Genomic DNA, 16,115 nt, shown 5'->3' on the forward strand with positions numbered 1-16,115 from the left:
AAGGATTTTTTCTGAAGAACAGCAGGCAGTTTAACTGTTCAGGACAAACAAGGGACTCATGAACAACTATCACTAAGCAAAAAACACAGCTGTGGATCATTCAGGTAACAACACAGTATTAAGAATCAAGGGGATGTAAACTTTTGAATGGGGTCATTTAACTATTATTTTCTCTTGTTGGCTATATGTAAACATCTTTCATGTGAAATACAATAACATGCATGTTGTATGATCCCTTTTACTTTGGTAAATACATAACATTTTGCAGATTCTCAAAGGGGGATGTAAACTTTTGACCTCAACTGTAAAGCAGCTGTGTTTTAGAATAGCATACTCTTACTGTTTCTACAGTATGTATGTGTAATGTGCTTTTTGTGAATTTTCTGTGTGCTTTAACACCTGGATGAACAACAACATTTGCCAAAAATGTCCCGCTTTGGAGACTTTTTCGTTGATCAGACTAACTTGCTAGGAGTCTGTCTAGACCAGTTTGTCCATTCTGGGTGATCATCTTAAACCAGCTTAAACCAGAAAACCAACTTAGACTAGTTCAAGCAGGTTTTTATAGCAGGCAGCACACTGCTTGGAATACTGTTACTGATTTCACTGACTTTATCCCTTGATTCTTGTAGATGTTGATGAGTGTGAGGACGAGACACAGCTGTGCGTCCCCAACGGAGAGTGTTTGAACACAGAGGGTTCGTTCCTGTGTGTGTGTGATGCCGGCTTTGTGTCAACCAGGGATCCACCAGGCTGTGAGGGTACGTACACACACATTCTCTCATTGATGCATCCTGCTGTGATTTGTCCTGATTCTCAGCGGTGCTGTGTTGATATTTATCTGATGTTTAGGCAAAATTAATCTGCTGCTTTGTTGAAAAGCCCCAGTCTTTGGCAGCGCAAGAGAGAGCGAGAAAAAGAAAACGATTGTGTGTCTAATGGGTTTCACATATGAGCCAATGTTATTTTTCCTCTGGTGGGACATGTGTATGTGCTCCCGGGGCCCAGTGAGGTGCCAGAGTTGTTTTAAATGCCCCGTCCTGCAGTAAAATGGGGAGAAGGAGGCATTTGAGCTGAATGTCTAGACAAAGAGAAATATATTACATAAAATGACCTACTCAAAACCAATGTGTGTGCGGGCTTTTTCAGATGTAGATGAGTGTGTGGATGGCAGCAGATGTGAAAATGGTGCCTGTTCAAACACAGAGGGCTCGTATCTCTGCCATTGTGAAGCAGGCTACCACATGGAGCCAATCAATCAGACGTGCCAGGGTAAAAACCTATAATCCAAAACAATTTACTTTTTGTATCGCCCTCCACCTAGAAGCTCTGTGTTGATTGGTTTGTTAGTGTGCTGATTGGTTGGTTGTGCTGTCCGTCAGATATTGATGAGTGTGCTGACTTTGGGACGTCTATTTGTGGGGTTTGGGCCTGTCAGAACACACCGGGCTCTTACCGATGTGAGGTGCCCTGCCCACCTGGCCTTTCCCAAGACGAACATGGCGTCTGCATTGGTGAGCGCCCACGGGCACCAGCTTCAGCCGTGATGTCACCGCCTTAGCCCCTCCCAGCTCGCATTATTGTACTGCACATCTCCATACTCTGGCTCTGTTGTTTGTCTCGTGTGGCTTAAGCATTCGCTAATTAACACTGCAGATTGCAATTATGTTCTCAGACATACTTATACTCATTCCATCTTCATTCAGGTACTGTTTTCGTGTATATACACTACTGCTTGACAAGTTTGGGGTCCGAATTTTTTGAAATTTGGATTTATAGATCATCTGAAAGCTGAATAAGATGTCCAAATGAAGTTCTTAGCAATGCATATAACTAATCAAAAATTACGTTTTGATATATTTACGGTAGGAAATTTACAAAATATCTTAATGGAATGTGATCTTTACTTAATATCCTAATGGTTTTTGGCCTAAAAGAAAAATCAATAATTTTGACCCATACAGTGTATTTTTGGCTATGTTGGCTATGACTGGTTTTGTGGTCCAAGGTCACATATTCAAATATAAAACATAAATTGCAGTCATTTTTGCTGTTTTACTGAATTTTTGATCAAGTGCAGCCTTGGTGAGCATAAGAGACTTCTTTCAAAAACTTAAAAAAACTTAATGATCCCTAACTTTTGTATAGTAGTGTATGTGATTTTTGATCTCTACTGTTGTGTTCTTTCTTTCATCCATTCATCTCTGTCCAGATCAGCACACAAAGAGCTCTAACATCTCCCGCCTTCTGTCTTATTGTCTCTCCCTCTCTCGTTCTAGATGTGGATGAGTGTTCTCTGAATGAGAATACCTGTGGAAGTCATGGTGTTTGTCAGAATACAATAGGCTCCTTCAGCTGCCAGTGCGACCCAGGATTCAAGGACTCTCAGGATGGGCAGGGGTGTGTGGGTACGTTTTTTCCTCCCTAGTCTCTGTTATTTTCATTCCAGAGTTTAAAAATAGACTCAGAATTGACACTATTCATTGAATTATAACTATTAGAAACCTTACGTAAACTTGACAGCTAAGGTGTTGTTGTTGCTTCTTGTTAAAGGGATAGATCATCCAAAAATGGAAAATTTTATCTGTCATTTAAAGGATTAGTTCACTCCATAATTAAAATGTCCTGATAATTTACTCACCTCCATGTCATCCAAGATATTCATGTCTTTATTGCTTCAGTTGAAAAGAAATTAAGGTTTTTTTAAAGGAAAACATTCCAGGATTTTTCTCCATATAGTGGACTTCAAATGATGCTCAATGGGTTGAAGGTCCAAAAAGCAGTTTCAATGCAGCTTAAAAGGGCTCTACACAATCCCAACCAAATAATAAGGGTCTTACCTAGCGAAACGACGGGTTTGGTAGTATGGGTAGGTTTAAGGGTAGGTTAAGGTGTAAGGGATAGGTCAACAGTGTAATTATACATGTAATTACATATAGTTATTTTTAAAAATATAAGTACAATATAAAAACGTGTGTACACAGTAAGTGCATTGTACCAAATGGTTAATTTAAATGTAAGTACATAGTAGTTAAAGGAGAAGTACACTTCTTAAGCACAAAAGCTTGTGTAGCACAGGCTCTAGGATGTCATTCTTGAACGATTCATTCATTTTGAAGAAACGAGTCATCTCGGGGAGTGATTCGTTCACATGCGCAACATCCTATTAGGTTCTGTACTGGAATTAGTTCACCTGTTTCGAGTCTTCGGGTTTTTCGAGTCGTTCGTTCATCTTATGGGGCCGTCACGTGATGCTGATTTTGCTAAAATGAATGAAATGACTCGAAAAAAGATTTGTTCGTTTTGCTGAACAAGACTCAAAGGTCTGAGTAAAATGATCTGAATTTCTCATCACTTCTATGAATCACGTCTTCGAATCACCACAAGTTTATCTTCTTAGTACTCTGGCTCAAAAAGGTGGAGTATGTCGAAAAACTCCATGTTATTTTCTCCTACAACTTCAGAATCATCCGACATCGTTGTAACTTTTTGTTTGTAAACAGCGTTTGACTTACTTGCACTTTCTTAGTCTTTGCGCATTCGCTTTGTAAACACTGGTTCTGTAGTTCCGTGTACGTTCTGCGTGACCTAGCTCGACTTTACACATTGCAACACATTTCACGTTGAAAAGGATCACGCTTGATGTATTTGTGGTCAAAAAGTAAAGGAATTTTTAATTTTTAAAAGAAAATTACTGATCGTTCTGCTTAGATAAGACCCTTATTCCTTGGCTGCGATTGTGTAGAGCCCTTTGAAGCTGTGTTGAAACTGCAATTTGGACCTTCAACCCATTGATCCCCATTGAAGTACAATGCTAATGTTTGACTTATAAACTGTAAGACTTATAAAAGACTTATAAACTATAGCGCACAAGTTGTATGAAGTACATTTTTGTCCTTTTTGGTGATCTGACCAAAAATGTAGAATAAAACAGCATTTTTTAGACCACAGATTAAAGTCTTCATACGCAATTTTAAAAATATTTGTCAAAATACTATTCATTTCTTTAGGCGTAAAGATTTTTTAACTGGAGAAATATAGTATTTAATGCAACCATGACGTCTAATCTCTAATCTGTCTTGTCCACTTGAAGACTAAAAATTAACTAATAGACATGTGGTATGGTCTGTTTGTAAAGCTCTTGTGCTGACAGGCAGGTAAACCAGAGCTGGATTTAAAACCGAGGCCAGCACTCTCTGAGATTTTTTGCCACTTCCTCTCAGACAACATAAAAAAGATGGCAGACACTTTGCTAGAGCCATGATTGATGTGAGTGTTTAGTTTCTTCCAGTCTGAGGGTGGACGGCACAGACCCCGGTAATGTTTAAAACACAGCGACCGGGGTGAAACACATCAGTGGCCCCCACATACACACATAGACACATTAATACACTGACACAGAGTCAAGTCCTATTAAAGTGATGGAGCCACATGTATTTATGTGGCCTGGTGTTTAGAGGTCTGGAGTTGGTGGCTGTTTTAAAATAACACAGTGTTCTTGTGCAGCCCACCTTCTGAAAAAAAGAGTAAGTGCAGAGACAGAGGAAGTTTCAGTTTTATTATATGAGTAGGAATGGGTGGTATGACAGTACATACAGTGCTAATTTGTGTTATGAGGAATCACAGATTAGATGATCACTAAATGAGATGAAATACCGTTAATACAATTTCACATTTATTTAATAAATAAAACATTCAGATAACAAATTTAAAATTTCACTCATTCATTCAGAATCAATCATTAATAAATCATTCTAATATGCTGATTTGGTGCTTAAGAAATATTTCTTATTATTATCAGTTTTGCTCAATTGCTCAATTTAATCTATCCTTGCTGAATAAAATAGTTAATTTCGTTCAAGAAGAAAATCTGCTATGATATTAAATATTACATTTATATTGCCCACCCATGTATACAATATAGGCCTATTGTTCTTCTGGTTTGTTCTTAGTTTGTGTTTAGTCTGAGGAGAGAATTTTCATAAATACACTAGCAAACAAACACACACTCACTCTTAAAACACACACACTCTTACAATCTCTGAACAGAGGTTGTTTGTCTTGCCAGCTTATGTAACTGACCACAAACAACCTCCGTCGTTTCTGGTTTCCCACGGCAATACACACACAAACACTAATACAGTCAGGCCATGCATTCCTCTTTTCCTCCAACTTCCCTCTCTTTCTCTTTCTAGCCTTATCCATTCTTCCATTTCCTTCCTCAGTTTCTCTCCTTACCCCATCCATTATGCTTTCTCTTTCTTTAATATTCTTTTGTCCTCCATTTACCTAGACAGACAAAGAGCTCAGGCCTAATGAAATGCTACACGACAAGATTCTAGCAAAAAGAATTTTTTCTTTATACATTAAAAGCAAAAATTTTGTGTAATGCAATAAAATCACAATAGGTTTTTTTTTTTTTTTTTTATTTTATTTATGTTCTGTCCAGTTAGTGACAGAAATAGTTGAGGAACAAGCTAGATTCGAGCCTGCATCACCCATGTGAGCACTAAGCCAGCTTTCCTTGTCCTGTGCGTTATATTATCTGTATACATTTCTAAAGATTAGTTTTAGCCCTTCTATACCAGCTTCTCTGTGTCTTGAGCTACGTTTTAATGAAGCAAAAGGATAACATCTAATCCCTTTCCAGAGACTGAACATCTCAACTTATTTGAGATGTCTATTTGAAAAAAACAAAAGCATCAAAGCTTTATGGAAAACCTATTCTGAATCAATTTCTTGGTTACATTTGTTGCTTACAAAAAGTTAGCTTCTCGCTCTGTTGCCAGAATTCTTCATAAACTTAGCATTATAAATACATTTACTTTAATGTTTCAAATAATTATTTCATACTTGATTCTGATTTAATTAATTTAATACATGTTTTTAATGATTTACAAATTATTTGATTACCAAAAAAATGTTATGTAAGTGTATATAAACAACCAATCTTTTTTTTTTTAATTCAAAGCAAATTTATGTTCCCTGGGGCCAGTTGTTCAGAAGTAATCTGATCGGATTTGGGCTATCAGATTGGATCAGATCTTGAAAATTGTTCAAAGGAAAAAAATGGATTCTGAATTTGGATTAGATCACAGTCCAGTCTTGGTTTTGATCCTCAGTTTGTGTTGTTCAAAACGTTTTAGTAAGCTTGGGATATTTTTGATCCAAAAAAAAAAATATTATTCTGATCCCAGCAGATGCAGGGATTTCAGGAACAAAAATGTAATAAAACTTTAAAACTGGTCCAAAAAATACAACATTTTATCATGTAATACAGTCATGGTCAAAAATATCGGCACCCCTGCAGTTCTGTCAGAAAATGCAACACTTCTCTCAGAAAATTGTTGCAGTTGCAAATGTTTTGGTACTCACATGTTTGTGTCACATGCATTGGAACAACACAAAAAAACAGAGAAGAAAAGTCAAATCTGATACAATTCCACACAGAACCCAAAAAATGCACTGGACAAAAATTATTGGCACCCTTAACTTAATATTTGGTAGCACCCCCTTTGGAAAAAATAACTGAAATCAGTCGCTTCCTGTAACCATGAATGAGTTTCTTACACCTCCCTACTGGAGTATTGGACCACTCTTCTTTTGCAAACTGCTCCAGGTCATTCAGATTTGAAGGATGTCTTCTCCCAGCTGCTGTTTTGAGATCTCTCCACAGGTGTTCTCTGGGATTCAGATCTGGACTTATTGCTGGCCATTTCAGAACTTTCTTTTCTGCATGCTCAGTGTGAGACAACACAAAGTTTGAGTCAACTTTTCCCCATTTTAACTGGTTGCAAGTGTGATTACTATATTGCCCACACCTGTTACTTGCCACAGGCGTGTCTAAATACAAATTACAGGAGCATCACATGCTTGAAAAGCAATTATTTCTTAGAATTTTGACAAGGTGACAATAATTTTGTCCAGTCCAGTTTTTGAGTTCTGTGTGAAATTTTATCAAGTTTGACTTTTCTTCTCCTTTTTTTTTTGTGTTGTTGCAGTGCAAACAAAAACAATGAGCATGTGAATACCAAAACATTTGCAATTGGAACAATTTTCTGAGAGAAGTGTTGCATTTTCTGTCAAAATTGCAAGGGTGCTGATATTTTTGGCCATGACTGTATATCCCCAAATCCCCAAACAGCTGTCACTATGAAACAAAAAATATTATATTTAATTTAAAGTTGTTGTTGTTTTTTTTATCACTGACTGTAAACTACATTGTCATAATCATCTTCTGACCAAAGCTAGAATGCAAAACATTGGCATTTTTTCCCATTTAATTTTTTTTTTTCATCTCCATATCCATTTAGGGGCTCCGTAGAGCACTAGTAATTCAGTTTTGGAAATCTGAAAAAGTGTGTATCTGTATCAGGGTGATCCAATCCAATTTTGGTGATTTAAAAAAATTAAACATTGGGGACATATTACATGATAAAATTGTGTTTTTTGTTTTTATCAGTTTTAAAGTTTTACTTTTTTTTTTTTTCCTGAAATCCACCCTTCTGCTGGGATCAGAATAGTCCAGTTTTTTTAGATTAAAGGTATCCCAATCTTACTAAAACATTTTGAACAACACAAACTGAGGATTTAATCCAGATCAAAACCACATTTGGATTTTGTGATTAATTTAAATTGAGAATCCCATTTTTAAGACTTGATTCAATCTGGCCCCAGAGGAGTGCAAGACACTGATTCAAAGTTCATGAACCTTAAGTACATGAAACTGATTCTTTTTGAGGAGTAGTAAATGATTGCAGTTCAGTAAGTGAAGATTCAAGATTCAGTGAAGGATTTGTCAGACTGATTTAATCTGTGTGTTTGTGAGTCTTTCTGAGTGAATCATTTAAAGATCCAGCTCATAAGAGCCTTTTGATTGTGAATCAAAAATACACTTGCTGTATGTTTTGTTTCTGAGTTCATGAAAACACATCCAAAAAACTTAAAGGAGGTGCTCGATCACCAGAAAAACCACGCTGTCAATCAACAAAAATCGCCATTGCCATTGCCGCTCTCAAAGTTTATTAAAAATACAACATTTTGACCGAAAAAGTCTTTCTGACCTGACGAAGACCTTTTCTGGTCAAAACGTTCTTTTAATTAACTTTGAGAGCAGCAATGGCAGTGTGCCGATCTTTATTGATTGACAGCGTGGTTTCTGAGTTCAGCCATCAGTGACAGTGTAAAAGAAAGTGGTAAACAAAAATAGTCTTTTTATCTGATCACTTTTAATTCAAACTGCAAACTCGCAGTTAAAGTATAATTTATGTTGTCAGGACTCTCTATATTAAGCAACAATTCAGAAAGCATCCAAACTCTTTCGGGTGTAGAGAATGTTCCCGCCAAACCCTACTCTAATCTGGAGTGCATGGAAAAAACACTAGTGTATATCAGTTCTTATGAGGTCGTATCTGTCTTTTACATTGTTCATCTGGCACTGACGTCCATTTCCAACTTTTTATCATTCCCTAGTGGTCCAGCACCCACGCTGCTGCTGACTCCAGACGACCGTTTAACACTTCCAGGCTCATTGACGGGCTGGCCCACCATCACTGAAAGGGTCTGGAGTGTGTACGTGCGTGCGTCTGGCGGGATGGCTCCATTAGAGCATTCAGAGTCTATTGCACATAAAGGCTCTCCGCACAAGTTGATTTATTGCATCCTTTTGTATATGGTGCTCTGAGATGATTGATAAAAGCAAGAGAATGAGAGTCACAGATGTGTGAAGCATTGAGAAGAGTGGAGAGAGAACACAGTAGAAGGGAGGAGAGAGCCTTGTTGCAGGAAGTAGACACTTGCATTATAGTGCTACTTTGGTTGACATAAATTCAAGCTGTCAGAGACAGTCGGCAGAAAAATGGGCCTGTTTTATTTACTGAAGTCAACTGTGCACACTGTTTGTCATTGCTCTATGAGGTTCCCAAAAGCCACAGTTTTGATAAGGAAAATTAATGAAAACTCTGCAGAAGGCTCTTAGCCAATCAGGACAAAGCTATAGAAATGATAAACTGTGACTAGATAATGACTAGTGTTCCACAAGCTTTATTTCATGAGTTCACATAAGTTTAGGGTTGTAAAACTCTGGTCAGTGATATGGTGAAGCAGTTTCCTTCATGTTTCTATAGAGGGTTTGCATTTACGTCACGGTTTGGTCAGTTACCTACATGCGTGGCCATATTGGAGATGTAAACAACAGCATGGATTGCACGGTTGATGTACTACTGAATACGTTGTTCTGCTAATTTATGCTGTTAAAACCATGTGGAAGCTGCTAAATCATATAGAGAAGGACTTAGTAAGCAGGAAAGGGCACAATATGTTAAGTTAATAGGTGGTAAAGGTAGTTACGAGCACTATTAATTAAGATATTAGCTTAATATTTCACCTACCTGGCTGGAAGAGCTGCTTTACAACTCTGCTCCTTGATTTGTTATAACTTTTGACAGTCTATAGTACTCCAAAGGTTTTTCCCAATCTGACCAATTAATACAGCCCAAAATATGACAATAATTGACCATTTTCAGCAGCAATAATTAGCTAAATTTGCAAGTTCACAACCGTTCAGTTCAGAGGCATTGTTTACAGTTAGTGCCACCGATTGATGACGTGTCGTGAAAATAGTTTCTTGTACTGTTTTTTCAGACTTTTTGACAATAATTTCATTCAGAATTTTGGTTGTTATTAATGTATTTTATAAGTAGGGATGTAACAATTCACTCAACAATGCAATACAATTCACCATACTAATTTCACAATATGATTTTCTTGCAATTCTTGAAACAAAATGAGATGATGATTTAAGACTTAAATATAAATGGAAAAGTGCCCTTTTATTATTTCTGAGGCAAAATGCTGCACATTTGTTTGTAAAATTGAAATCCCAAATCAAATAAATAAGTAATACAAATAAAATAAATCTCTTCATATAAACAAACATTTAAAATTAGAGACAAACACTGCATTTTAATCAACAAAGATGTGCTAAAGATGCAGCATGAATGCAAAATGAGCATGTAAATTAGACTGTATAATTTTTAAATTTCAAGGAATGATCTGAATTTAGTGTTGTCAAACTGTACTACATAAAACAGCCTATCTGAACGAAACCAAAAACAGCAGATGGGCTGAATGAAAATGCAAACTCACTCTCTGCCAGCAGGTGGCGCTTATAGAACAGCAGCAATACAGTGTTTCCTTGGTTACCGATGTAAACAAAGCAGTGCTGTGCTTATGAATACTAATACATACTACGTTAATATGCATTATACAGTGGCAAGATGAAAAGAAAATACCATCTAAACTTTTGTAAAGAATCACGATTCGCTTAACATCTCAAACAACTTGAATCATCCATAGACTTGTGTGCTACATTTTTCAAATCTTAAAAAGCCATATGATACCATTTTGTGAGAAACAGATCAAAAGTTATTCACTGATCTTCCACTCCAATGAGCTGTTATCTCAAGAACCACTTGTGACTAGACTGAGTGAGTGAATCGAGCTCAAGAAAAGTAAATGAATCATACTTTTGAACTGATTTTTTTTTTTTTAATGAAGCGGATGAACTGGTTCCATTTTGAATTAACTATTCCTTTTAAACTAGAAGCCTGTTAGTGGTATATATTAGTGAACTGACTGTACTGACAATATTGGATGAGAACTGAACTGAAGAACAGAGTCAACACTGAAATGACCTCAGCTAAACAGTGACACTTGATTTTTTTTAGAGCTGCTTTACAACAGAATTCATCTCTGTTTGCATCATTGAATAATTATTCTCTTGTTTATCCCTGTAAAACTGCTTTGAAGCAATCTGTATTGTATAAAGTGCTATATAAATAAAGGTGACTTAACTTGACCTGACTTGGTAGAACAACAAATGATCTCATCCAGCACAATACAACCTCCTGTGGTTCAGATTGCATCTTCAGCTCAATAACAAAACACATTTTTGCCTGCAGATGTGAACGAGTGTGAGCTGCTCGGTAATGTGTGTGGCGAGGCCACCTGTGAGAATCGTGAAGGCACCTTCCTGTGTTTGTGTCCTGATGAGATGCAAGAATTTGATCCGATGTCGGCCAAATGCTTCTCTACACCACCAGGTAAAGTTGAAGCCTTCTGTAAACATCCACAATGTGATCGACCAATTCATTGTCCTACAGAAATCCCACAAACACTGCCTTAATTTAAACCTACAAGACTACCATTATCCCACAGATTACCTTTTATCTGGACAGATGACCCCTGTCCCCGTGCGTAACGTCTCAGCTTCACTGTATACCTGAAACGATTCTGAAGCTCTTCACGTTTTAATCTCAGCCATGGAGATCCTCTAGTGCAACAGGACATTAACTTCATATCATCAGGGTCCAGCTCTGAGTAGAACAGAGGGAGGCAAGGCATGATGAATGGGGGTTGTAAACGATCTGGCAGGAGAGAAATGAGATTCAGTCTGAGGATTACAGAGGGACCAATGCACCATGGGCCCCAAAGCACATAAGAGCCAAGAAGAAGCTCCCACGCTAAGATAAAAAAAAGACCAGTACAGAGAGATATACAAGAAGACCTATCAGAATGAGATGGCTGCTTTTGAAAGTCTAGACAGGTTTTCTGATTGGAATTGTGATACTGACTTATTGCTAGGTTTTAACAGTCCACTTTAGACTTTCTACTATCTATAAGTCTACTATCTCTCATTAGAGTATTAGTAGACTGTTAAGGTTAATAGAATAAGTTGACATGCACTTATTATTACTTTAGTCAGTAGAATGTGTGTTATATTAAAGAGATAGTTCACCCAAAAATGAAAATACTGTCATTAATTTCTCACCCTCATGTCGTTCTAAAATTGTAAGACCTTCATTCATCTTCAGAACACAAATTAAGATATTTTTGAGGAAATTCGAGAGCTTTCTGACCCTGCATAGATAGCAACCCAACTACCATATTCTAGGCCCAGAAAGGTAGGAAGACTTTTTTTTTTTCTTTGCGCACAAAACGTATCATTGTAGCTTTGTCAAATTAAGGTTGAACTACTGATGTCATGGACTATATTTTAAGGATGTCCTTACTACCTTTCTGGGCTTTGAACATGGTAGTTGCATTGCTGTCTGTGCAGGTCAGAAAGCTCTCAGATTTCATCAAAAATATCTTAATTTTTCATCCAAAAATGAATAAAGGTCTTTCAGGTTTGGAACAACGTGAGGGTGAGTAATTAATAACAGAACTTTCATTTTTGGGTGAACTATGCCTTTAAGGTTTAAGGGTTGGCGCTGGCTAGATTGGAATCAATTTGTTCCTCTAGTGCTAAAAAAACATGGTGGAACTGGGAAATGAAAGAACAGCGTTGATTGGATATGTGTGTGTGAGTGGCTACACACCAGCTGTGCCTGGAAGATCAAGTAACAGGAAGCATTTTTTTTTAGATCTTAGCCAACTGTTTTGTTCAAATCCACCCGTCTAATCCTCATAAAACCGTCCCTCAGTTTAAACATTATTTTTTTGTTTTTACAAAAAGTACTCCGGTATCTTTTACCAGAGCTGTAAATCATGCTTTTTACATATAAGTACAGTGGAAGAACACCATAAAACTGGAATCACAAAAGTTTAAAATATTAATTATGTGGAAATAATAAAAAGGAGCACTCAGTGACTCAAAAGGCAAGGCCGACCTGTAAAACTGCTTGCTGATGTCGTGCACAGTTTCTGCTGTGTTTTTGACCTTGGTTCTTTAGGTGTTCTTCATTTGTGGTTTACCGTATTGCAGTGAAATTTTACATTTTTTTATTAATTTTTTATTATTATTATTATTATATTTTTTCGATTCGTTGCTTTGTGACAAGTCATGATTGAAAATTCATATCTGAATATTTTAAAAGGACAAACCAACTGGTCTGATTTATCTGTGTTGTGTTGCTGTCTTGTACCCCACAGTCACAGAAGTGGAGAGGAAAGAGTGTTATTTCAACTTGAATGATGAGAACCTGTGTGATAATGTGCTGGCCAGCAGCATGACTAAAGAGGAGTGCTGCTGTACGCTGGGAGCCGGCTGGGGGGACAACTGTGAGGTCCATCCCTGCCCCATACCGGGAACAGGTACTCGGTTACATCACGCACTAAAAAGTACAAGAACGGCAACACTTTTGTATAGATATTAAGACAATGTGAATCATTCATTCAGTGAGTTGAACTTGAAGATAGTGAATGAATCAGATGAAACTATGAAACTATTACTTTTAAACTTCAAGCACAATAGAATTTTCTGTGTTTTAAAGGAGAAGTTTACTTCCATAACCAAAATTTACAGATAATTTGCTCACACCCTTGTCATCCAAGATATTCCTTTCTTTCTTTTTTCGGTCGTTAAGAAATTCTGTTTTATAAGGAAAAAAATTCAGGAATGTTCTCCATATAGTGGACTTCTGTGGTCCCCACGAGTTTGAACTTCCAAAATGCAGTTAAAATGCAGCTTCAAAGGGCTCTAATCTAATGAAACGATCGGTTATTTTCTAAAAAAAATTACAATTTATATACTTTTTACCTTAAATGGTTGTCTTGTGTAACATTCCGGTTCTTGACAGTTAGGGTATGTCGAAAAACTCTGATCTCATTTTCTCTTCCAACTTCTAAATCGTCCTACACTGCTGTTTTACCATTTTTAAAGTGTTTTGAAGATTTTGTAGTTAGAGAAAATGAGATGGGATTTTTTTGACCTACCCTAACTGTATTGAACTGGAATGCACAGAGTTCACAAGAGCTAGACAAGATGAGCATTTGGAGGTTAAAAAGTATATATATTGTAATGTTTTTTTTTGTTTGTTTTTTTTTTTTGTTTTAAAAAATAAGCAATCGTTTCACTAGATAAGACCCTTCTTCCTTGACTGGGATGCCCCTTAAATCTGCACTTAAACTACATTTTGGAAGTTCAAACTCACAGGCACCAATGAAGTCCACTATATGGAGAAAAATCCTAAAATGTTCGTCTCAAAAAACATAATTTCTTAACGACTAAAGAAAGAAAGACATGAAAATCTTGGATGACAAGGGGGTGAGTAAATTATCTGTAAATTTTTGTTCTGGAAGTGAACTTCTCCTTTAACGGGGTCATCGGATGCCCATTTTCCACAAGTTGATATGATTCTTTAGGGTCTCAATGAAAAGTCTATAATACACTTTGGTTAAAAATGTTCAGTGGTTGTGTAAAACAACACCCTTTTTACCATGTCAAAATCAGCTCTGCAAAAATCATCCTGTTCTGGTCGAGGTTGCTTTAAATGTTAATTAGCTCTGCTCGCCCCACCCCTCTCTTCTCTCTGTGGATTGACGAGCCTGTTTACTTTAGCCACGTTCAGCCGCTAAACTTGCTATCTAGCACATTATTAGAAAAGGTGATCGCAAAGATTCATAAAAAAAACCCTTATACTCTTGTAACCCTTATACTGCTGTAAGTGAAGCTGGATTACGAATGATTTGTGCGATCATAGACGGATATATGTAGATCGGGAGGCGCATTCCATTTACAAACAAACGTAATCCACTGCATCTTCAGCGGCTCAGATGTCAGGAGTAAATGACGACCACTATGTTCATTATTACATCCTGAAATAAGACGCTAATGTCAATCAACTATCGCGGGAGCAGCCTCTGTGGGTGTGACGCCACACCGACAGGCATCTGAGAATGGCTCGATTTGAAAAAGGGGATATTATTTTTACAGATTAATTAAAAACCACTGCATGGATTTTTATCATTATAGGGTAGACGTGTACATACACTGCCAACATACATTAATGTTCAAACAACATGTAAAAGTGAACTTTGAATCCGATGACCCCTTTAACATATCTTTTTTTTAAAAAATATGATGGTGGTGAAAGCCCAGATTTTCAATTCAAAGTAGAAGCTATTTAGGCAACATGCATCAAGCCAGCAAGCTGAACTTGAGGATAGTGAATTATTCATTCTTTTGAAGTGATTCCTTGCAGTGAATCAATTTTCCTAGTTCATTTTAGGTAAACTATTCATTTTAAACTTTTATGCTGGGGAACTTAAAAAGATAAGCTAAAAATTAGAGAAATTTATCTCAAAGTAGGAAAAAGTAATTAAAGAGACACAGAAAAGTTTTTAAACTATTATCATTTAAGACTGTAATGATTCCTACAACATTTTTCCTTCAAATCTCCCTGCAAATTGCTTGAAGAGGACATGTCTTGAATCTGCTCATTTTTAATTTCAGACAGGCAAATCAGATAGGGCTGTGGATTGTGGAAAGATTTAGTGCGAAAACAATATCCACCTTTCTTCAAATGATACCTGACGAAGGGTGTTCAATACATGTAAAAGCTTGTCTGTCCTATCATGACCTAAATGACTGAGAATCTTCACAAACAAGCCAATTAAATCATGTCTGGACTTCAATAAGATGATAGACAATCACTCATATTTATTTTGCATTACCAGCTCAGAACTACAAATCTTTCTTCAACTAATTTCCAATAATCACCATTCTTAAAATAAATACAGCAGATAGATTCCTTTATTAACGCCTGACTCTCTCCCATGTAGATCAGTTCTCACAGATGTGTCTGGCGGGCCGGGGTTACATTCCTCCTGAGGATTCTGTTGTTCCTACAACCAGCTTACCAGAAAGCTTTAAAGGTATTTGTATGTATATGCAGTTTTAAAGGGATAGTTCACCTAAAAATGAAAAATCCAATGCTCCAAAACCTGTTTTTGTCTATACAGTGAAAGTCAGTCAGGTATGTACTAAAAAAATGATGACATTGATTTCATTTTTGGTTGAACTGCCCCTTTAAAGTCTGGATGTTTACGTGTGCTTTTGTGCATTTTTGTGCTTGTATGGTTTTATGTTTAAGCATTGATGTGCCTTGCACTTTTACCCTCCTGTTTAATGCACATATTTTTGACTTCGTAACGTGTAGAAACAGCCGCAGACATCGCTTAGCATCTGACCTACATATGCTGAAACGCACACACTCAGCAGCCTGCTTCCCAGTGTGGGGAAACCTCAGTCACAGGGCCAGTCTAATGCACTGATTTAATTTATGAATGCAGCGAGAGTGTGGTTTCTCTTTGGCTGGTGGCAGCACGAGTGA

At 37.0% G+C, this 16,115-nt stretch overlaps 1 protein-coding gene across 1 annotated transcript in view; it reads left to right on the forward strand.

The window, feature by feature from the left end:
* ltbp1 (latent transforming growth factor beta binding protein 1) overlaps positions 1 to 16,115 on the forward strand; it is a 96,901-nt gene that overhangs the window by 71,851 nt on the left and 8,935 nt on the right. The window contains 7 exon segments of the mRNA XM_051133550.1: positions 633 to 761; positions 1,150 to 1,272; positions 1,383 to 1,514; positions 2,280 to 2,408; positions 10,962 to 11,102; positions 12,934 to 13,095; positions 15,565 to 15,657. Of these exon segments, the coding sequence (XP_050989507.1) occupies positions 633 to 761; positions 1,150 to 1,272; positions 1,383 to 1,514; positions 2,280 to 2,408; positions 10,962 to 11,102; positions 12,934 to 13,095; positions 15,565 to 15,657 (909 nt within the window).

Source organism: Labeo rohita, chromosome 17, assembly GCF_022985175.1.
Source record: "Labeo rohita strain BAU-BD-2019 chromosome 17, IGBB_LRoh.1.0, whole genome shotgun sequence".
Lineage (NCBI taxonomy): Eukaryota > Metazoa > Chordata > Actinopteri > Cypriniformes > Cyprinidae > Labeo > Labeo rohita.